This window comes from Megalobrama amblycephala, linkage group LG9 (assembly GCF_018812025.1).
Source record: "Megalobrama amblycephala isolate DHTTF-2021 linkage group LG9, ASM1881202v1, whole genome shotgun sequence".
NCBI lineage: Eukaryota > Metazoa > Chordata > Actinopteri > Cypriniformes > Xenocyprididae > Megalobrama > Megalobrama amblycephala.
In genome coordinates this window covers 12,856,520-12,881,523 of record NC_063052.1, presented here as the reverse complement: position 1 = coordinate 12,881,523, position 25,004 = coordinate 12,856,520, and the positions used below count along the sequence as shown (strand labels likewise).

At 36.0% G+C, this 25,004-nt stretch overlaps 2 protein-coding genes across 3 annotated transcripts; one reads left to right on the top strand and one right to left on the bottom strand.

Annotated features, from left to right (window-relative positions):
- Positions 1-4,220: 4,220 nt before the first annotated feature.
- LOC125275037 (cartilage associated protein) lies at positions 4,221-10,341 on the bottom strand. Its single transcript, XM_048201650.1, has 7 exons — positions 9,577-10,341; positions 8,108-8,257; positions 6,392-6,563; positions 6,168-6,296; positions 5,769-5,914; positions 5,591-5,674; positions 4,221-4,714 (listed from the first exon to the last, which is right to left on the bottom strand). Exons 1-7 carry the CDS (start codon positions 10,033-10,035, stop codon positions 4,664-4,666), a joined length of 1,191 nt encoding a protein of 396 aa, XP_048057607.1. The 5' UTR covers positions 10,036-10,341; the 3' UTR covers positions 4,221-4,663.
- Positions 10,342-12,088: 1,747 nt separating this feature from the next.
- fkbp9 (FKBP prolyl isomerase 9) lies at positions 12,089-23,148 on the top strand. 2 transcript variants are annotated; one of them, XM_048201648.1, is made up of 11 exons: positions 12,089-12,516; positions 13,195-13,340; positions 15,137-15,326; positions 17,591-17,620; positions 17,724-17,869; positions 17,949-18,138; positions 18,213-18,358; positions 19,090-19,276; positions 19,444-19,589; positions 22,421-22,584; positions 22,683-23,148. In XM_048201648.1, exons 1-11 carry the CDS (start codon positions 12,314-12,316, stop codon positions 22,857-22,859), a joined length of 1,725 nt encoding a protein of 574 aa, XP_048057605.1. In that variant the 5' UTR covers positions 12,089-12,313; the 3' UTR covers positions 22,860-23,148. The 2 variants fall into 2 exon arrangements, with proteins under 2 accessions (XP_048057605.1, XP_048057606.1); XM_048201649.1 differs by lacking the exon at positions 17,591-17,620 and having other exon boundaries at positions 12,091-12,516.
- Positions 23,149-25,004: the final 1,856 nt, after the last annotated feature.

Sequence of the window (25,004 nt, the reverse complement as noted above, 5' to 3'; positions counted from 1 at the left end):
CAAACCTTTTTGGCCTCGTTTTTTTCTTTTCTTTTTTTTCTTAAGTCATTTATCATCTCCAGCTACGTTTAGGCATATTTATATCACCTGTATTATAAATGTAAAAACTTTATTTTAGAACTAGTTAATTAAAACAACAATCACAAATCAGATACATATACATTAACTTTTTATTTCAGTTGTCTTACTTAAGTCAAACATATATATAGTATGCTGTATGCTATTTTTTTCCTTTTGCCACTTCTCTTTTAGATAATAATAAAGTGTAGCAAAGCCATTTATTCCTAGATTTTGTTAGAGCAAGAGTAGCATTTTTTGTTTGTTTGTTTGTTTGTTTTTACAATGATTTGATTATAAATGAAGAAAAGTGGAGTAAAGGCCCGTTCGCACCAAGAACGATAATCTTTTTCACTGCAACTTCAAAGGAAGTAAAACAATGTTGTCGAAACTAGTGCTGGATACCTGATGTAATTTTATGTTACACTGTTTGCTAGCCTGGCATAATGATCTCATCGTTAATAATACTTCTCACCATTTATTCCGAGGGTATGACCAATTGTTTTCCATATATCCTCGTAGACCTCTGCGATGAACTTCTCCGCGATGTCGTCCGCCATTTTAAATGCGCAAGTGCTTAAATTAGAATGGATTCTGATTGGCTGTCAGTGTTCAATCTTTCAACAGCTGGGAAAAAAATCATTCTGGAAGTGATCCCAATGATAGCTGTGATGTGGACAGTGCTATCCTTTTATATTTAAAATGATTTTTAGAACTATATATCTTTATTGTTATGTTTATTATAGTTATCGTTCTTGATGTGAATGGGCCTTAAATCTTTATTTGAACTTTGCAGGGTCATTTGCAAGTATCTGTTAATGATCGGCTGTCAAAATTAACATTATCTAACTGGTATTTTTGAATGTTGATTGTTACTTTTTTAAAATTTTCTTTCAGCTAACGTTAGCTTTTATTGTAGAATATACCCTCTCATCTCTGTTCAGTAAAGAATCTAGCAGTCTTTACAGTCATTTAGCGGATGCTTTTATCCAAAGATACTTTTAAATGATGAAAATCACAGCAGTTTCTCATTCAGGAGCCAAAAACACTTGCAAAATGGTGATTCCCTTCTCATCCCTTTTCCAGTCTTGATGCAATGAATGTAAAAACAGATCAATTTTAGACCAAGAAAATTAGCTGCAATTGGCTTACTGTGCTGGTTTTTACTTTTAGTTGAACCCAGATATATTTAAATCTATACAGTGGGAAAAGACCTGAACTGCTTATCAAATTTGAAGGGCAAATGTGGCCACTGGAACTATTTTATTTGCTCGGATGTTGTTTTTCTGAACTGTAAAGTGTTTTTATTGTGATATATGGAGCCGTGAGATTTCATAATCTTTGTTCTGTTACTCTGTGATCATTTCAATTCCATTGGAAGCTAAAACGGCTTGGTAATATCAACATTACTCTGCAACAAATAGATGTGACATGAAGGTATCTGACTAAACATAGCTGTGGAAAACTAACTGAACATTAACCAATAAATTACTTTGGGGGAAATGTCCGCTTTAGTGTTCCTTGGTGTCAACATTGCTGTGGGAGCTTAAAAAACATTTACTTCCTAAAATAAGACTGCAAACATTTGCATAGTGTTGCCAGGTGTCTCTGTATGTGTGTAAGAGCAGCGGGGCTAAATCTGATATCACAAAAGAGTGACGTTTTCTCTGTCTTTTCTGTTGTTTTTAGACCACGAAACACTCCTGCATACAAACACTTACACAGCGGGAGAACAGAGACTTGTTTAAATGTGTTTGAACATGGAGTATCTGTGCAGTTTATCACACCATAGTAGGAAAAACCCACAGAGAAAAGGAAAGAAGGGGTGGGGGATGAGGAACGAGAGATGTGGAGCGAGGTTGGATTTAAAAAATGCACTATTAAAATAGTGTTTTGCTTAAGGCCCAGTGTTTAGTCTTTTGCTATTAAATTGAGTCTGAATGTTTACAACACTTGAGGGCAGGCATTACTGGTTCAGCCTTTAAAAACAGACAAGTTTTGTTTGATTTCTTCACAACACCATTTTACACATATTTTGAAAAATAGCCAAGTGAACATTTGTGAAGATATCAACTATTAGTGTTAACATTTGGTACAGATTGTGTGAGGCTTGGCATAACCAAAAAATTGTTAAGCTCAAGATCTTAAAGTCAGTTCTTCCGAAAAACCGAAAACAAAGGATGAGAACTGCATTAAAATAGTGTAGCCTAACACTTGAGGTACTCAACTTTTTTGTTCAAAATTAACATTTAAATAAATTAATATCCCACTTCAGACCTCAGTGTGTTTCAGTCAATCATGCCACGATGACACAAGGAGAGCATATCGTGTTTTTGGGTCAATTGTTGCAAAAACAGAATAAAAAAATTAACATAATCGCTTTGAAAACAGCTGATGAAAGGCAAAAACGAAGGTATCATTACATAAACTTAATGTCTAATGTTAAAGGTGCCATCGAACGTTTTTTTACAAGATGTAATATAAGTCTAAGGTGTCCCCTGAATGTGTCTGTGAAGTTGCAGCTCAAAATATCCCATAGATTTTTTTAAATTCATTTTTTATCTGCCTATTTTGAGGCATAATTAGAAATGTGCCGATTCATGCTGCTGCCCCTTTAAATCACGTGCTCCCCGCCCCCTCCCGAGCTCTTGACTCTATCACAGCATAAACAAAGTTCACACAGCTAATATAACCCTCAAAATGGATCTTTACAAAGTGTTCGTCATGTAGCATGTCTAATCGCGTAAGTATTGTGTTTATTTGGATGTTTACATTTGATTCTGAATGAGTTTGATAGTGCTCCGTGGCTAACGGCTAATGCTACACTGTTGGAGAGATTTATAAAGAATGAAGTTGTGTTTATGAATTATACAGACTGCAAGTGTTTAAAACATGAAAACAGCGACGGCTCTTGTCTCCGTGAATACAGTAAGAAACGATGGTAACTTTAACCACATTTAACAGTACATTAGCAACATGCTAACGAAACATTTAGAAAGACAATTTACAAATATCACTAAAAATATAATGTTATCATGGATCATGTCAGTTATTATTGCTCCATCTGCCATTTTTCGCTATTGTCCTTGCTTGCTTACCTAGTCTGATGATTCAGCTGTGCAGATCCAGACGTTTTGCCCTTGTGTAATGCCTCGATCATGGGCTGGCATATGCAAATATTGGGGGCGTGCATATTAATGATCCCGACTGTTACGTAACAGTCAGTGTTATGTTGAGATTCGCCTGTTCTTCGTTAAATGACGCGTCTCGCTGAGGTCGGGGTTGATCGATGTACCTCGAGTTCAGAAGTCGAATGTCCCACTTTGAGTGGCGTTCCAGATGTTATTTCTAAGAAGGAGGTAGGAAAAAATCCTAATTCCCATCTGTCTGGAATGCAGCATAGGCTTAAGTGTTTTAGACCTGATGGGATGGTTTTCGCTGGTACATCACTAGCCCGTGCGTGCCTCGTCATATCCGTAAATAGAGAACAGTTGCTCCAGCAACTATGACGCGTGAGTGGCATAGATTTGTTGTCAAAAGAAGCTTGAAAGGTTGACATGGAACTCCAGGGAATCACCCGTTTTAAACAAACGCAGAAAGAAGAGTCTGCTGGCAAAAAGAGAATGCGCCAAAAAAACAGAATCAACATTGTCTTGGTTTTTCGGAGATGGCGAAAACTAAGGGGTTTCAAATGTTGTACAAGTGACGCGGATATGTTTTTTTTTTATTACTTAACAGGTAAGGTATATTGTTGAACAAATAAATTGCCTTATGTAGCTCTCTAACAGAGTTCATTGTAAAGCATTATTGTGATTTGTGAAGGGTCATTTCATTATAGGCTGTTGTAGCGCTGTGCTGGAATTTATTTTCAAGGAAGTATTGTCTATTAATGGATAAAGATACAGTAACGTCTTCAGCTAGACAGCTTGAGATCCTTTCCATCTAAACTGGTTATAGCTCTTTAAGCCTAGTAGAGAATGTTTTATAAGCAGTAGAATAACCATATTCATCCGCAGTCACCGAAGCACAACCAAAACAATTTCCTTCCGCAAAATGCACGGTTTGTGCATTTTTTTATGCACGCAAAATGCTAGAGAATATAGATATAGAAAATGATTGATAAATTAACCATTATTGCAAGGCATTCCAAAAAATTGAGTGCATTTTCTTCCACATTATTTATTACGATAACATCTGCATCTGTAATAATCAGCCAAAAAATACAACATTTTCAGTGTCTAACTGGTTTTTGTGGCTCACGTCTGCCTGAATGTCTTCAATTGACATGGTATTCCAACTGGATCAGATCAATATAAAACAATCTTTATTAAAACAATCCAACCAACAAAATAAAAACACAACATTGCTTTCTCTGATATACAGTAAGTTGACAGGGACTGAGATTCAGATTCATTCTCTTTTGGCTTGTGGTGCATGTGTAAAATCTGTACTTACATGTTATATATAAGTACATATTTTAGTATAAAGTACAGTAAAAAAAAAAAAAAATCAACACTTCCAATCACCAACCCCTAAATAAATACAAGAATCAAAATGGTACAGGATGGAGAATACCTTTATGGCCTATTCAGTGCAATTACAATCTTTATTCATTCTCAGCATCAAGATATTCATCCAGAAACTCTAAGACTTCACCCTGAAAGAAAGAAAAATGGTTGGAGGAAGAGTTAGAGAGAGAATGGTGTTAATATCTAAAGTTAAATTCTAATCTGCTTCTTATTCGGCAATCAATGCATTCGTTATTAAAGTTTTATTCGTTTACATAAAGCCTTTATGTATAGTGCATTATAAAGATATTCATAAAGTACTTTATAATGCATTATATATTTTAATAAATAATTAAAATGCATTATAATTTTTGAAAATTGGTTGTTTGCCATGTGTTTTAGTGAATTATACTTCCTAAAGGTGTAACAATATATAGATAAGTATTATAATGTATTATAACTGTGGTTACAATTATTCATGACACCATACAATACATTATAAGGTGAATTACAAGGCATAATTAATGCATTAAAAATAATTTTATAATGCATTATATATAAAAGCTTTAAGTAAAGTGTTACCAATTTTTTTAGCTTGTTGCTAAAAATTTTTATTTAGCCTGATGTACTAAAATAGCTAAATCTAAATTTTAAATAAAAATGAATAAAAACATATTAAAAAGTAACTAATAAAAATGACAAAAATATACAAAACAAATCCTAAAACTTTAACTGAAATTTAAATGAAAACGGAAAAAATATATTTTTAAGTATTTTAAACAAAAAAACAGTATCTGGATACTAAAATAACACTGCACTCCAATTAAATACGCATTTAAACACTTCCAGTGATCAGCCACTAGAGGGCGGAGTGTCGCTGCTCAGTGAATCAGTAGGCATAGTGCGCACCCAAGTGGCCAAAACTAGCACTACATGCAATCAGCACTACTATGAATATTTATAAAACAGCTATTTATGCATGTGAATATCCAACAAGCCAATCAAATATCACTCTCAGCTCTCACCTCATCATCCGGCAAGAACTTCTGTTTGGCAAATTCCAGCATCTGCAGCTGTAGCGTCGTCTGATTGTGGTACCGTACTGCTTCCTGTCATGTGAGTGTGCATTATGAGTACAACTTCAAACAATATAAGGTAAATACATGCGTTTATTCATTAATTATCATGATGTGAGACACCTACCGCTCTAGGCAAGAAGTCCTCATCAGTGAGGCCAAATTTTTCTCTGTGGTAACGATAATAATCCACATTATTCCTCATCACCTCATCACTGGGATCAAAGAGCATATAGCTGGCCACACACGGTACAGCGTTCTTCAGATCGTTCACTGAATGAGAATTAAGGAGAAAAACGCAGGTTTTATATATATGCACTTTGTGCTCAGTAAGGTTTTATTAAAAGAATCTAATCCCTTTATTCAGCAAATTCAAGTGATCATAAATGACAGTAAAGACGTTTATAATGCATTTATAATGTTACAAAAACGTTCACTACTCCTGTCTCGTGTGCTTTATTGCTGCTTACTAACTCCTGTTAGACATCACACATATGTAGCTTAAATAGAGGATTTTCAGACTTACATTTATAATAAGCAAACTGCAGATAGTGGTACATGGTTGCCACAAATTTCTCAACAACAAATCCACCTACAACCGGCGTGAGCTCGCTCTCACAGCGAACCTTCCTCTCCAGAACCTCGGTGTAATGATCTAAAGAAAGAGAAACAGGCATTTTAATACGTTTCAACTGAAGTTGCAAAGGATTGCAAGGGCAGACATGACAAGAGCAATAGGTTAATGCTGACCAGCGATGGACGGGTAGAAGTCTTTGAAGTCTTTGATCTGTCTGGATCCCTCTGATGCTGCGATGCACTCGTCATACACCTTGAAGAAGTCTCTCATTGCCAGCTCCATATCTGACACTGATGTTCTGAAGTTATCTCCATTATACGCCCGGACGGCCCTGATGAACAGCGACTGGATAAGAAGAACCACCGTGAACCATGAGTGCAACTGCAACACTTATTACATGTATCACAATGGATTGCACATATATGTATGTAGACATATATTATTATAGATATGCATAATATATACGCTACTGTTTAAAAGTATGGGGTTGGTGAGATTTTTTAATGTTTTTGATAGTCTCTTATGCTCACAAAGGCTGCATTTATCTGATAAAACTACTGTAAAAACAGTAATACTGTGATATATTATTACAATTTTAAAAAATATTGTGAAATATACAGAAGAGGATTAGGGACAAGCAATAATAAAAAAATAAAACCATCTTGAGATTAAAGTTGTTAAATTACGAATTTGTTCTCATAATTTAATGACTTTTTCTCGTAATTTAATGAGTTTATTCTCAACATTTTATTTCAACTTTTTTCTCGTAATTTAATGAGTTTTTTCTCGAAATTTAACAACTTTAATCTCGAGATGGTTTCATTTTTTTATTATTGCTTGGCCCTAATCCTCTTCCGTAGAAATAACATTTATTACTGATGCAAAGCTTAGTTTTCAGCATCATTACTCCAGTCTTCAGTGTCACATGATCCTTCAGAAATCATACTAATATGCTGATTTGCTGCTCCAGAAACATTTCTGATTATTACCAATTTTGATAATCAATATTTTTGTGGAAACCTGATACTTTTTTTTTTTCAGGATTCTTTAATGAAGATAAAGTTTACATTTTTGTTAAACAGAAAACTTCTGTAACATTATTTGTCTTTATTGTCAATTTTGATACATTTAATGCATCCTTGCTGAATAAAAGTATTAATTAATCTTACTGACCCTAAACCTTTCAACGGAAGTGTTCTTCGGTTTTGCATATTTCTAAGTTAATGCATTTTTTTCCCATTATGAATAATATTATCAGCATATTTGAATGAAAAGTTGAATTTGAAAATGAACATGATTTTTAGTATTTCTTAGTATTTGGTTTAACAACCTTTTGCTTTAATGGAATCAGCTCTTAAATTGCAGTACCAAGTGGATTAAAGTCACCATGAAATCAAAACAAACAATTCTTATTATTTTTTGGAATGTTGCAGTATTTATTATAAATGATTTATCTGTGCACATCTTTTTTTATGCATGTTCCTTGTAATCGTTAATCAAAATAACTTCCTTCTTCAGCAACATCTCTACTCTAATGATGCGTTTACTGGGGCAACCTTTCACTCCTTGTGGGTGTTTTCAAACTGGTGGGTGTTTATATATCATGCAATAAAAATGATCCCCTTCACCTGACCCCACCCCTAAACCAGACCACCCCCCGCTCCCAAAAACGCCCCTCTGTTTATGGCCTCGCCCATCAATCATTAATGTCCTGCAGAGACCTGTACTTGAATCAATTCCCCATGGACAAAATCAAGCCCCGCCTTACATTTGTTCTTGTTTGACAAGCAATTTCACTCAAATATACGTCACCATAGAAAAGAAAGGTCTATCGCAACTTCCGTTTCATGCCGACTTTAATATGAGGACTTGATCTGTGTAGGCCTCACCTCATATGATTTGGTCTCCAGGTCTTTCATATGTTCCTCAGCTCCAGGTAAGCTCTTGTAATAGTTCATGTTCCTCTGCATCATCTCATCGTCAGGATGCTTCAGCAGGAATGTGTGCGCTGCAGATACAGCTTTGGCCAAATTATCACTCTGGAATAATTCATAATAAATTTTGTCAGACAGAATATTCATAGTAGTGTAGGCCTACTATTCCTTTGTGTGCTTTGGAATACCACGTACTTTGAAAATTTACCATGGTACATAAGGTAAACATTAAAGGATTAGTTCACTTTCAAGTTAAAAATTTCCTGATAATTTACTCACCCCCATGTCATCCAAGATGTTCATGTCTTTGTTTCTTCAGTTGAAAAGAAATTAAGGTTTTTGATGAAAACATTCCAGGATTTTTCTCCATATAGTGGATGTCAATGGACTCCAAACTGTTGAAGGTAAAAATTACAGTTTCAGTGCAGCTTCAAAGCGTTCTACATGATCCCAGACGAGAAATAAGGGTCTTATCTAGAGAAACCATCACTCATTTTCTAAAAAAAATTACAATTTTATACGTTTTAACCATAAATGCTCATCTTGAACTAGCTCTCTTCTTCTTCTCTATTTGAAATCCAACAGTGTAGACGCTGCTAAGTGTATTACTGCCCTCCACAGGTCAAAGTTTGAACTAAATTGTCATATTCAATTTGCTAGTGCAAGTATATAACAATTAGTTCAAACTTTGACCTGTGGAGGGCAGTAATACACTTAGCAGTGTCTACACTGCTGGAATTCAAATAGAGAAGAAGAAGAGAGCTAGTTCAAGATGAGCATTTATGGTTAAAACATATAATTTGTATTTTTTTTTAGAAAATGAGCGATGGTTTCTCTAGATAAGACTCTTATTTCTCATCTGGGATCATGTAGAAAGCTTTGAAGCTGCACTGAAACTGTAATTTTGACCTTCAACCGTTTGGAGTCCATTGAAGTCCACTATATGGACCAAAATCCTGGAATGTTTTCATCAAAAACCTTAATTTCTTTTCAGCTGAAGAAAGAAGGACATGGACATCTTGGATGACATGGGGGTGAGTAAATTATCAGGAAATTTTAATTTGAAAGTGTACTAATCCTTTAAGTACCATGGTATTACTATGTTATACCATCTACACTACAAAAAAAGTATTATAGATTCAATAGTAATACCATGTTTTTGCACTTGGTATCATGGTAATGGATGTTTGCTCATGTACCATGATAGTATTCTTTGAAGTACTTTGATTATATATTCTTTGGTACATGATTCAGTACTATGGTATTACCATCTGATATTACCTACACAACAAAGAATTACAAAAATGCCATGGTGGCCTTCTTTTGAATATTATCATTGTACAGTATTACAATACACCCACTTTTAGCCTCATACTCGCATTATTAATGAATACAGATGCACTGAGTGAAAGTTAATGACTTACTTTGAAGTAAGCAAACTGCAGGTACTTGTAGGGTTCCCGTTTCTCAAACTCCTCGATGGTTTCACGGCTGGGGAGCGTCTGTCTGAAGGCAGGTAAACCCTGTTTGCATCGCTTCAGACACTGAGCTCGCTTCATCACGTTACCGAATGCGTGCAGCTCGGGGAAGTCGCTGAAGCGCGTCTCGTCGTCGAGGCGCACCGTGCTGCAGTTGAGGTTGCAGAAGGCCTCGCTGTCCCTGAGCAGCCGGTACAGCCGGAGACTCACCTCCAGAAACTCCACGCTCTCGGGCCACTTTTCCTCACTGTACTGGTCTAAAGCGTGTCGGTACGCCGAGTCCAGGGGCATGAGCTCGTGCCGTGGGAAACTGCGAAAGTTGTATTTCTCATACTGCGCAAGAACGCAAAAAGAAAAACTGAATAAAAGAAATGCGAGCCTCAGACAGTGCGATGAGGAAGCCATGGTCCCGTACAGGAATCCCAAATTACGCAGGAGTCGGAGAGAACAAGATCCGCCCGCAGCCTCTCCACGTCCCCAAAGTCAGTCAGCTCGCTCCCTTCCCCCATGCAGCTAAAAAAACACTACAGTGATTTACTAACACACATTTATTCATCAAAACCCTTCGGTAACATCTGTGGCCAACATTTACTTTTAAGTTTGAAGGGTCTGAAATAGTTTACTGTGTACTACTGTAATAGCGTCTTGATTTCATGAGAACATTTTTACATGGCTGCTGTAAATAGTTACATAACCTGTTGAATTCCAGTTTTCCTTCTGAAAGATGTCTGTGGCCAAGAAGCATGCATAATATATCATAATATAGATGCAAAAGTATCTTGTGTATATATATCACACACACACACACACACACACACACACACACACACACACACACACACACACACACACACACAGGTTTCCATGTTTTCTGGGGACTTTCCATAGACTTAATGGTTTTATACTGTACAAACTGTATATTCTATCCCCTTACATTAACCCTACCCCTAAACCTACGCATCACAGAAAACTTTCTGCTTTTTTACATTTTCAAAACACTAAATTTAGTATGATTTATAAGCTGTTTTCCTCATGGGGACCAAGAAAAAGTCCCCATAAGGTCAAAATTTACTGGTATTACTGTCCTTGTGGGGACATTAGGTCCCCATAACTTATGGAATACCAGGATCACACACACACACACACACACTGGTTTCCATGTTTTATTGGGACATAATCTATCCCCCTGCACTGAACCTTCCCAAATCACAGAAAACTTTCATCATTTTTACATTTTCAAAACACTTCATTCGGTATGATTTATATTATACAGCGTTTTCCTCATGGAGGACCAAAAAAACATCCTCCATAAGGTCAAAATTTATTTTATTGGTATTACGATCCTTGTGGGGACATTTGGTCCCCATTAAGTAGGAAATGCCAGGGACCACACACACACACACACACACACACACACACACACACACACACACACACACAAACACACACGTTTACTTGGCTATCTAAATAGGGACATTCCATAGACGTAATGGTTTTTATACTGTATAATCTATCCCCCTACACTAAACCTACCCAAATCACAGAAAACTTCATGCATTTTTACATTTTCAAAACACTTTATTTAGTGTGATTTACATTATAAGCTGTTTTCCTCATGGGGGACCAAAAAAACCATCCCCCATTAGGTACAAATTTATTTTACTGGTATTACTATCCTTGTGGGGACATTTGGTCCCCATAACATAGGGAATACCAGGACCACACACACACATGCACACGCGCACACACACACAAACATGTTTACTTGGCTATCTAAATAGGGACATTCCATAGATGTAATGGTTTTTATACTGTATAATCTATCCCCCTACACTAAACCTACCCAAATCACAGAAAACTTCATGCATTTTTACATTTTCAAAACACTTCATTTAGTGTGATTTATATTATAAGCCGTTTTCCTCATGGGGACCCAAAAAAAAAAAAACATCCCCCATAAGGTCAACATTTATTTTACTGGTATTACAATCCTTGTGGGGACATTTGGTCCCCATTAAGTAGGAAATACCAGGACCACACACACATTATTGTTTGCAACTTCTATTTGGTCTTATTGGGCAAATTTAGGCAATATTTGGATTCCCAGCAGATACAGAATATAACTTTTGCAATACTTGGAAAAAGTAATGCAGTTTGTTTCATTGTTCTGTACAAATGATGTGCCTACTTAGTTTTGGGGAGAGAAAAATTGGATAAAAATGGGTTAAACAAGTGAAACCCCCTTAAAATGAAGGGAATAGATGCGTTGTATCTGGTATTTTATAACATATGCATTTATAAAAAATGACTTTACTATACAAGAATCTGATCTAAAACGCCTGTTGCACTGCATTGTGATTCCTCTATAATTACACCCTCCTAAACCCCCATCATAAAGCGCGAGCCGCCCATCTCTGTGCCACGTAGAAAACATTCCACCCTCTAGGCCTGCGTTTCCGCTTTTCCCCAGCAAAACGGAGCCCTTTCCTGCGCGTTCTCCATGTAAAGTGACACCGGAGGCAAAGGAAGAAGAAGTTAGAGGGAGTTTGAGGATCCGTCCAGCGCAGGCCACCACGTCTACACACTCCCGTTTCATCTCCAGTGCGCGAGAGGGATCGAGCAAGCTCTGCTGCAGCGCACGAAAGCAGCAACCGACCAGCCTTTCGCGAAACACATTCGGAAGATGATACGATTAACGGTGCAAATGATTCTCCTGGCTTTCCTGGTGACATTCGTGGCGTGCAACGCGCCGCCGGTACCGTTAGATGACATCGTCATAGAGAAGACGTTCACTCCGGAGCGCTGTGATCGGATGGTCAAGTCGGGAGACTTTGTTCGCTATCATTACATCGGCATGTTTCCTGATGGAAAGAAGTTTGACTCTAGGTTAGTGAGAAATGCGTGTTTGTCCTCCATTGTTCATCTTCTCACCTGGCCTGAAGCCATCTGCGTTTGTAAGGTTTACAGTCTGTTGAGATTCAGCCACGCAGGCAGATCTTGCTCTTTTACTACAGTAAACATTTACTTCTGCAAAGCACATTCTGCACATTTACAATTGATTTAAATCAAGTTTACATTTGCAAATTGTAATAGCTATAGAATGAATGCATGAGTGAGTGAATGAATACATGAATGAGTAAGTGAATGAATGAATGAATGAATGAATGAAGTATGGGCAAGAGAAAGGTGAATATATATATATATATATATATATATATATATATATATATATATATATATATATATATATATATGATGCATTTACATGAAAACAAATTGTGCTGTGAGATAAAACTTTTTAGAGAATATATCTTTAATAAGTTGATTGTTAGCACACATAGTTGAATTAAATATACTGTTTTTTAAGCATAAACCTCAATAGATTTTGTTAGATACATGTTTAATGCAAAGAAATACAATTTGCCAACTGATTAAGATATATAAACTCTCTAAAAACAAGTTTTAAAATTTTATAAAATTCATAAAAGGATGTTTTTACTGAAAAATATCACTAAAATGATTACTAAGAAAATTATTTGTTTGTTTATGTGTGCATTTTTGCAGTTATGATCGTGGCACCACCTATAATGTGTTTGTTGGCCAGAAGAAGCTGATCGCTGGGATGGACAAAGCTTTAGTGGGCATGTGTGTAAATGAACGATGGATGATCAAGATCCCTCCACAGCTCGCCTACGGAAAGGACGGTTATGGTAAACACGCTTTTTAAAATCACAGCTCTCTGTTTGTTTACCGTTTCATGCATGAATGCAGTTATTTGCCAGTCCGTGTAGATGCCATCAGCACATTTACATGTGAATAGGCACAGACCACTAGGGAATATGTGAAACTTACTGAGGCCTACAATACCCATGATTCTCTTGCACTCCTGCTGAGTCACAGGAGCATGAGCTCTCGAGGTGGGGAGAGAGAGAAAGGGGGGAAGTTGAATGGATGGGGGTGTGAATTCCCAGGGGAGTGATCCGAAGAAGAATGTTGAGCCATGTGTGCTTGTCAGAACTAGTTGTGGAGATGGTGTGTGTCTGGACAATTCAGCTGCATGAAACACAAACAGATTACCGGAGTTGATGATGTGTTCTTTTTTTTTTTTTTTCTTTTTTTTTTTTGTGATAACAATTTTTGATGCTTAATTTTTTCCCTGGCTGTCATACAAATAAATTCTGAACACATGCATATACAAGAGAGAACCAACGAATTATTAATAGCTAATAATGTTATAGTCAATGTATGCATTTTCCTGTGTTTTTATGCTTTTTTTTGCATAGTAAAATAAAACCTGTAGCCTTTTTTCCTAAATAATTTAGTCCAATAAAATCCTTAAAGGATTAGTTCACTTTCAAATTAAAATTTCCTGATAATTTACTCACCCCCATGTCATCCAAGATGTTCATGTCTTTCATTCTTCAGTCGAAAAGAAATTAAGGTGTTTGATGAAAACATTCCAGGATTTTTCTCCTTATAGTGGACTTCAATGGAGCCCAAACTGTTGAAGGTCAAAATTACAGTTTCAGTGCAGCTTCAAAGCGTTCTACACGATCCCAGACGAGAAATAAGGGTCTTATCTTGAGAAACCATTGCTCATTTTCTAAAAGAAATTTTAAAATTTTAGACGTTTTAACCATAAATGCTCATCTTGAACTAGCTCTCTTCTTCTTCTTCTCTATTTGAATTCCAGCAGTGTAGACACTGCTAAGTGTATTACTGCCCTCTACAGGTCAAAGTTAGAACTAAATTGTCATGCAAGCATATAACAATTAGTTCAAACTTTGACCTGTGGAGGGCAGTAATACACTTAGCAGTGTCTACACTGCCAGAAGAAAATGAGCAATGGTTTCTCTAGATAAGACCCTTATTTCTCGCCTAGGATCGTGTAGAACGCTTTGAAGCTGCACTGAAACTGTAATTTTGACCTTCAACCGTTTGGGCTCCATTGAAGTCCACTATATGGAGAAAAATCCTGGAATGTTTTCATCAAACACCTTAATTTCTTTTCGACTGAAGAATGAAAGACATGAACATCTTGGATGACATGGGAGTGAGTAAATTATCAGGAAATTTTAATTTGAAAGTGAACTAATCCTTTAACCAAGTTTAGTGTTTTGTTCTTTCTTCATATTTCAAATATTTAAAAAAATATATAATATTTTCCTCATATTTTGATGATTTAATTGAACTTGTAGGGTAATTAAAAACAAATATCCCCCCTGACATCACTTTTGGCCCCTATTGTATTTCAAAATATAATTTAACAAAGCTGAATTTTCAGCACTCATTCATTGTCACATGATCCTTTAGAAATCTCATGTTTCACAAAAGCTCCAGTGAAACATACACAATACGCAGGGTGGAACACTTCCCCTTGCAAAAGACAACTAATAATGCAGTCTTTATAGTTAACACAAAGACTAAGCAGACTAAAGAGTGTGGGCAGGTTTCAAAGCTGGTTTGATTTTATTCCTCAAAGTATTTTTGTGTTATTCCATGTCAGGTGACATCATCCCCCCAGATTCCATCCTTCACTTTGATGTGTTGTTGTTAGACGTTTGGAACACAGAGGACAAGGTGCAGATAAAGACCTACCATAAGCCAGCGAGCTGTGAACGCACGGTGCAAGTGTCTGATTATGTCCGTTACCACTACAATGGTACTCTGCTCGATGGCACGCTGTTCGACTCCAGGTGAGTCATGTGGACCTCAAAAAAAAAGAAAAAATGTTAAATGAGCAATATCACACGATTAGCCCATAGGTAATCACAGCCGTGCTGAGATACAGCCATATTGCACAGCTACGAGTGTGATATTGCGTTTATACAAGTTTGACAGCATGAGTGTGTGAATAAATAAGAAATAACAATGGATTATTTTTAAAAACCCTCTTTTGTGAGGAACTACTGTTTGAATGTCCGCTGAGAAAAGTGATGTATTTGCCCTTGTCCTTTTAACATTTATGTCATTCCCATAACAGTGCTAGTCAATGCATTGTCAGTTGTGTCTCGTAATATGTTGTTTAAAGTAAAAACAACATCCTTGTTTCAGTCCATTTCAGTATAAAAGTCTTTGCGACTGGCTGACTCGCTCATAAAGACAGTCTTTGCCGCCATCTAATGGCATATTAATGTAACTTTCACTGAAGTCGAAATCACTAACTCTCTTAATACCAAAAATAATGTATGTTATTTATATAAAATATCCTTTATTCCTTTATTATCCTTTATCCATTAAATTGATTCCATTGAATTGATTCCATTGAATTGATTCCATTGAACTGATTCCATTGAATCCTTTCATCTGTCGGCGTTGGTAATGCACTTTTACGTTGCCGTGGTTGTTTTTGGCGATTAGGACATCCACGACATTTTGAAGCATTGAAAATACATTTTGGTCCAAAAATAACAAAAACTACGACTTTATTCAGCATTGTATTCTCTTCCGGAATCCTTTCCATTGAATTGATTCCATTGAATTGATTCCATTGAATCCTTTCATCTGTCGGCGTTGGTAATGCACTTTTACAGTCTGAGGGAGACGCACGCTGTATTCAAGCTATTCTACATTGTTTGTATTTTGGTATTGCTATATTTTTTTTAAATGGTCACGGATGTCCTAATCACCAAAAACAACCACGGCGACGTAAAAGTGCATTACCAACGCCGACAGATGAAAGGATTCAATGGAATCAATTCAATGGAAAGGATTCCGGAAGAGAAGACAATGCTGAATAAAGTCATAGTTTTTGTTATTTTTGGACCAAAATGTATTTTCGATGCTTCAACAAATTCTAACTAACCCACTGATGTCACATGGACTACTTTGATGATGTTTTTATTACCTTTCTGAACATGGACAGTCTACCGTATATACATTTTCAATGGAGGGACAGAAAGCTCTCGGACTAAATCTAAAATATCTTAAACTGTGTTCCGAAGATGAACGGAGGTCTTACGGGTTTGGAACGACATGAGGGCGAGTCATTAATGACATAATTTTCATTTTTGGGTGAACTAACCCTCTAAATGAACAACAATAGCCATTATAACAGTATAAGAAGTAAAATAGTTCAGCAAACAGTTCAGTCAAACGTACAAAAGCAGCGCTCTAGTTAGTGCAGGATTTAATTTGAATGTAAATATAAAGTTATGAAACTTAATATAGCCCTTAAGCCAAATCTGTTAGCTCTGGAACAAGTAATAGATTAATAAGACCAAAGATGGCCCGTTTGATATACCCAAAACGAATTATACCTCATGTCTAAACACTATCTACATAAGAGCCAGCAGCAAATTCCAGAATGAGATAAAGCTGTTTTTGATTAACTTACATTTTATACACAAACAAGATTGAGCAAATGTTCCTGAATGATTCAGTGTTTTGAACAAATCGGTTAATGATTCAATAGGTGTGTTTGACTTGAAATAGCGCTGCACTGACTGATCGGTGTCTGACATCAAAGTACCGTGAGAGCGATTAGAGAGTGGGCGGTTTCGTATGCTTTCGAATCACTCTCGTGGTACTTTGATGTCAGACAATGATCAGTCAGTGCAGCGCCGTTTCAAGTCAAACACACCTATTGACTCTTTTATTCATCGCCGAGCGTTTTTGAATGAATCGGTGGAGTGAAGGAGTCAAATGACTCACTCATACAGACAGTCACATGTCGCCACCTATTGATGTAATCATGTAACATGCAGAAAGAGCCGCTGAAAAATCCCAGTCACTAATGACAATCTGCCTATAACAAGGGTTTATTTGAATAAATAAATTAATATTAGATTAAATAAATAATAAAATGATTAGATTATTAATAAAATAAATAAACAATACATATAACAGTACAAAAAAATTAAATGTAAGTTAAAAGAAACAAAATATTTATAATATCAGTTTTTTCTGTATAAATTGGGTCTTTATACATGTAACTATATAGCTGCCTTTTAAATTTTAGAATGGGGGTTAAAACCATCTTCAACAACAGGTTAAAACAATCTTCATCCTATTTCTATTTATTGTTTATTCAATTTAATAAATATCAATTATGGAAAAGATTGGTCAGTTTTTTCCTGATTCTTCATTTGCAGTCACACACGTATGCGCACCTATGACACTTACGTGGGGATTGGCTGGCTCATTGCCGGAATGGACCAGGGGCTTTTGGGAATGTGTGTGGGAGAAAAACGCATCATCACCATACCACCTTTCCTGGGCTATGGAGAGAATGGAGATGGTGAGAGTCATTTTATATACTAACAGTATTTGTGCATGCAAAATAAGCACTTGCAGCATCAAGTTATCTCCTCTTACAGGAAGTGACATCCCCGGTCAAGCCTCTCTGGTGTTTGATGTGGTTCTGCTGGACCTTCATAACCCCAAAGATGAAATCACAGTACAGGTGGAAAACCTCCCAGATCCTTGTCCACGCAAGAGTGAAGTTGGAGACTTCATGCGTTATCATTATAACGGATCCCTGCTGGACGGCACATTCTTTGACTCCAGGTAAAAACCCTAGAAACTGTTTTTTTAAAGTGATATACAGTGCACATATGCCAACATTGGTGTTTTTGTTTCAGTTACTCAAGGAATCGGACATATGACACTTACATCGGTAAAGGCTATGTGATCGCAGGAATGGACCAAGGACTCCTGGGTGTGTGTGTTGGAGAACGCAGGAGGATAGTTATCCCACCTCACTTGGGATATGGAGAAGAGGGCACAGGTGTGTGTTTTTATATGCTTTTTCGGAAATTACCTTTCATTTAGTGTGTGATATAGCTGTTTGTGAATGTAACAGGTCTGCAAAGTTTTGAAGATCAAAGCGCACGATAAATGGAGTTATAGTCTCCCAAAAGAACCGATTCTGCTTGAAATGAATCATAAGTAATTCCAGATTCACTTCCTGCACAAACCTACATATGTTTGTAACAGATTTGCATAATGCCAGCCTATGGTCTTCATTGGCTGCCTGCAAACAACATCTACTTTGCCCCGCCATCAAACACTGTAGTTGTAGCTGAGGCCTGGAAGAGTTTGGTTCGTGTTGTCGACATGTCGAGAAGACACTGTTTTCTGCGCAAATCCACTTTGATACACTTCCAAAAGAGGAGGATCAAGTGCTGAGGAAGATCCGGAGCTGAAATTCACATATGGTAATGGCCGTTTCATTCCGACATCCTCTGTAAGCAGTCCACCAATCACAACATACTGGGCCAATCAGAGCAGAGTAGGCTCTCAGAAAGGCGGGGTTTGGAGAGATTGAATCCTTTATTGAACCGCTTCAGACACTGTGAGAAAAGAGATGCTGCTGCAATGTATATTATGAGAAAATTAAAGTGTTTTTTGATCTTGTTTGCATGTAAACATACTGTTGGAGACCTCCAAAACAAAATCAAGAACAGAGATGAGGTTAACATTTACCTTTGTATGAATCTCTTTTATTCCCTCAAACAGGAACTACGATCCCTGGCTCAGCTGTGCTGGTGTTTGATGTCCACATTATTGATTTCCACAACCCATCTGATAAAGTCGAGATCAGCAGTGTGAAGCCAGAGAACTGCACCTACAATGCAAAACGTGGTGATTTTGTCAAATACCACTACAACGCCACTCTCATGGACGGCACTAACATCAGCTCCACGTGCGTTGCAACTATACATTTGCTTGGCATTTTGTTTTGATGTGTCTAACTAAGTATTTGATCATCTTATTGCTTATAAATGGGAATCAAAAAGAATGTTTTATATTTTAAAAATGTTTTTTTTTTTTTTATTGAAACTGATGTTTTCCACTTGTGTGTAAATGCAGGCACACCTATGGCAAGACATATAATGTGGTTCTGGGGGCCGGACAGGTGGTTTTAGGCATGGAACAAGGGCTAATAGGAATGTGTGTTGGAGAGAAGCGCAAGCTAGTCATTCCACCTCACCTTGCCTATGGAGAGAGGGGAGTTGGTAAGACTCTCATTTATATTATTATTATTATATATTACAATAAGTATATATTAAGATAAGATATATATACAGTACAGTCCAAAAGTTTGGAACCACTAAGATTTTTAATGTTTTTAAAAGAAGTTTCGTCTGCTCACCAAGGCTACATTTATTTAATTAAAAATACAGTAAAAACAGTAATATTGTGAAATATTATTACAATTTAAAATAACTGTTTTCTATTTGAATATATTTCACAGAGTAATTTATTCCTGTGATCAAAGCTGAATTTTCAGCATCATTACTCCAGTCTTCAGTGTCACATGATCCTTCAGAAATCATTCTAATATGCTGATCTGCTGCTCAAGAAACATTTAATGTGTACAATTGTACAAAATATTTGTGTACAATATTTTTTTTCAGGATTATTTGATGAATAGAAAGTTCAAAAGAACAGTGTTTATCTGAAATCTAATCTTTTGTAACATTATAAATGTCTTTACTGCCACTTTTGATTGATTTAATGCATCCTTGCTGAATAAAAGTATTCATTTCTTTAATTTCTTTTCAAAAAAATAAAAATAAATTCTTACTGACCCCAAACTTTTGAACGGTAGTGTATAATGCTACAGAAGCTTTGTATTTCAGATAAATGCTGTTCTTTTGAACTTTCTATTCATCAAGGAATCCTGAAAAAAAAAGTACACAACTGTTTTCAACATTGAAAATAATCATAAATGTTTATTGAGCAGCAAATCAGCATATTAGAATGATTTCTGAAGGATCATGTGACACTGAAGACTGGAGTAACGATGCTGAAAATTCAGCTTTGCATCACAGGAATAAATTACTTTGTCAAATATATTTAAATAGTACACAGTTATTTTAAATTGTAATAATATTTCACAATATTACTGTTTTTTACTGTATTTTTAATTAAATAAATGTAGCCTTGGTGAGCAGACGAAACTTCTTTTAAAAACATTAAAAATCTTAGTGGTTCCAAACTTTTGGACTGTACTGTATATATATATGATTATAAAATAATTATAATGCATTAATATTATACAGCTTGCTTTATTTTAAGATGGATTTTGCTAAAAGTGATCATTTGCAGTTTATTATGTGGGTCAGATGTTGATTTCCACTAAGGTCATTCTGAATTCATTCAGTGAAAGACTCGTCCGACTGATTCAAACCGTTACTAGTAGGTTTGTGAGGCTTTTTAACGATTCATTAAGAGTCATTTCTTTGTGAATTGGGCTACTCTGTTTAAGTTGAATGTATTTGATTAACTAAAAAGAACCCAAAAAATCATTTACTTAAAGGGATAGTTCACCCAAAAATGAAAATTCTGTCATTAATTGCTCACACACCTGTAAGACCTTCGTTCATCTTCAAAACACAAATGTAAATATTTGTGATAAAATCTGATGGCTCAGTGAGGCCTGCATTGACAGCAGAATAATTAACACTTTCAGATGCCCAGAAAGCTACTAAAGACATATTTAAATCAGCTCATGTGACTACAGTGGTTCAACCTTAATGTCATGAAGTGACGAGAATACTTTTTGTGCGCCAAAAAAATTAAAACAACGACTTTATTCAACAATATTTAGTGATGGGCGATTTCAAAACACTGCTTCATGAAGCTTTACGAATCTTTTGTTTCGCTTCAGTGGTTCGGAGTATGTATCAAACTGCCAAAGTTACATGAACCATTGAAATTTCGAAACATTTCAAAACACTTATGTCATAACGAAGCCTTGTTTACTGAAATCACATGACTTTGGCAGTTTGATACACTCCGAACCACTGATTCGAAACTGTTTTAAATATGTCTTTAGTAGCTTTCTGGGCATTTGACAGTGTTAATTGTTGTCAATGGAGGCCTTTTGATTTCATCAAAAATATCTTAATTTGTGTTCTGAAGATGAACAAAGGTCTTATGGGTGTGGAACGACCCATAAGTGAGTAATTAATGATAGTATTTTCATGTTTGGGTGAATTAACCCTTTAAATGTAGGGCAGGCAGTTTCGGAAAGGCTAGCAATAGCAAGTTAGCTTTGAAAACATGAGATCCTATCCCTTCAGAGCGTCTCCAAAGCCACGCCTCTTTCAAAAAACATGAACGCAGGCCAAGTGTTTATCTATTTCGACATAAAACAAAAACAAATTATTATAATAGTTCAAGTATTGCATTCATCCAATCATTGCTTTCGGACTGACTGCAATGATTGGACGAACATTTTTTGGTCCTGAGACTTCCACAAAAGATATATGTAAATTTTTTTAATATTTAGACCGCTTCTATTATTGATTGCTATCAGGATGTGAAGAGGGTTTCAACCAGAATAACAAAAATTGCCTACTCTACCTTTAAGAATCGGACTAAACTGATCACGACTCACGCTGTGTGTTTGTGCATGAAAACAGTTCCTTAGAGCAAAATTTCAGAAGCCTTTTTTTGTTAAATAAAAATGATATGTTACTTGGTAATGTTAAACATGTAGCTGTAGCTGCTGGCTTCCTGATTTTTTTTTATTGCAATTTGTGATGGACCCACCAGAGGGAGCCAACACACACCAGCAAAGTAAATGATTTATGTGCGGATATACTGGTTTTGTCTTATCAAAAAGCATCAGCTGTAATTCAGTGAGTCCACTAATGTTATTTTAATGTTTTAATTATGTAATGTTGAGAGGGATAGGACACAGATGGTACATAAAAAACTATACTAACGTGTATAAACACAGTTCAAACTTTATATTCCCAGAATATTAAATATAGAATATATATAAAATAGTCAATTTTGATTTCATAGTGACTTTAAGTACCATTTCTTTGCTCAGATGGAGAGGTCCCTGGCAGCGCTGTGCTGGTGTTTGATGTTGAGATGGTGGAAATGGAGGAGGGTCTTCCTGACGGCTACATGTTCGTGTGGAACAACGACGTATCTCCTGACCTTTTCAGTGAGATGGACAAGAACAAAGACGCACAAGTGGACTCCACTGAGGTATACTGCTTTTGACTGTGTGTTTGTCTGTACATTGCCAATTCATCAACAAAATGTTAATTAAGTTCATTTCATCATTGTCTGTCCCTTCCATACAGTTTTCAGATTACATCCTCCAGCAAGTAGAAGAGGGCAAAGGTCGCCTGGCACCAGGTTTCGAACCGCAGCGCATCATAGAGAACATGTACGACAACCAGGACCGCAACAAGGATGGACGAATCACAGAGGATGAGTTTAAACTCAAGGCAGATGAACCCACTCATGATGAGTTATGAGGCTGGACTCAGGGATGGAGGGTTGTGATTGGTTGTGTGGTTTAATATTATAATAAGTGGGAGGGGTTTAAAGATACTGGATTTCCCAGTGAAATGTCACGCACAGTGATGTTGATGACTTTAGATGTTTGTCTGAGAGGTGTGTGCATGTATGAGTGTGCATAATTGTGTTTATATATGATTTTTGTACATGTCTTTTAAATGTTTCTAAGAGTCTGGAGTGATACAAATGTGCAAAACATTACTTTGTAAAAAAATCCCTTTAATAAACACATTCCAACCCCCAAAATGTTATTTAAGTATTCATAAGTCACCAACAGAAGTTAGGTAAAAGATAAGCAGCTTCAAAATAACTTTCGTTACATAATTTAGGGGTTTAGCTTGTGGACTGACATGCTGAAATGCAATATGCTGAAATGGAAATATTTAATCTAAGGAAAAATATTTGCAAACTTTTGAACTTTGAATGTTTTCTACATTATTGATCATGTCCTTTCTGATTTGTTCCTTCAGTCTAAGCAAATAAGAGTAGCACTAAAACAGTCACAACACGGCTCAATGAACAATTAAGTATAATTAGTATACTCATGAGCGTCTAAGTGTCTGTCTGGTGTTTTTATAATCCTCTGAACGTGTGTCATGTGTGTGTTTAGTAGGTGTGGCAGTTAGAGACTCCAAACCGGAACTGAATGTAACAGACATGAGTACAATGATACATATACAAACTTCTCTGTCCCCTAGAATGAAAAAAAGGGGAAAGCATTAGTAAATTGTTCAGAAATTATTTTGTTTTTACATATACAATGTATTTTTTATTACAAAGAACTGCTTTCCCCAATCATTCTGTCATTACCATCATGTCAAGCATTTAGAAAAGCTTTCTTCAAATAAAAAGTTCAAAGTTAATTAACTGCTAACTAACTAATGTGTTAGAAAGTCCTAGGCTTATGGGTCAAAGATGAAAAAGGGTTTTCAAGCATCAAAACAATTAGTGTAATACAGCTTTGAATTGTTGAAAAAATTAAATATCATACATTTTTACCATGATTACAAAAGACACCCACTAAAATGTCACTCAGTGTAACAATCTTTTCAGGGATATTTACTATAAAAATCTATTTATGCCATATTAAAGACTAATTACTTTACCTCAAATGCTACTTGTAGTTTTACATTTTTTAAAACTTTGCCACTATCCTAGGTTTTGCCCATTTATCAGCAAGAATTTTTTACTAATTTAAAATGCAATAAAATGTAGTATGCTCACTTATTATTTTATGTATTTTAAAGGGTTAATTCACCCAAAAATGAAAATTCTGTCATTAATTACTCACCCTCATGTCGTTCCACACCCATAAGACCTTCGTCCATCTTCAGAACACAAATTAAGATATTTTTGATAAAATCCAATGGCTCAGTGAGGCCTGCATTGACAGCAGGATAATTAACACTTTCAGATGCCCAGAAAGCTACTAAAGGCATATTTAAAACAGTGCATGTGACTACAGTAGTTCAACTTTAATGTTATGAAGTGATGAGAATACTTTTTGTGCGCCAAAAAAACAAAATAATGACTTTATTCAACAATATCTAGTGATGGGCGATTTCAAAACACTGCTTCATGAAGCTTTATGAATCTTTTGTTTCGAATCAGTGGTTCGGAGCGTGTATCAAACTGACAAAGTCACGCCCCCCAGTGGTGAACCATTGAAATTTCGAAAAATGTATGAAATAACGAAGCCTCGTTTACCGAAATCACGTGACTTTGTCAGTTTGATACATGCTCCGAACCACTGATTCGAAACAAAAGATTCGTAAAGCTTCGAAGCAGTGTTTTAAAATAAAATAAAGTCATTATTTTGTTTTTTTGGCACAAAAGTATTCTCCTCGCTTCATAACATGAAGGTTGAACCACTGTAGTCACATGAACTGTTTTAAATATGCCTTTAGTAGCTTTCTGGGCATCTGAAAGTGTTAATTATCTTGCTCTCAATGGAGGCCTCACACTGAGCCATCAGATTTTATCAAAAATATCTTAATTTTTTTGTTCTGAAGATGAACAAAGGTCTTACGGGTCTGGAACGACACGAGGGTGAATAATTAATGATAGTATTTTCATTTTTGTGTGAACTAACCCTTTAATAC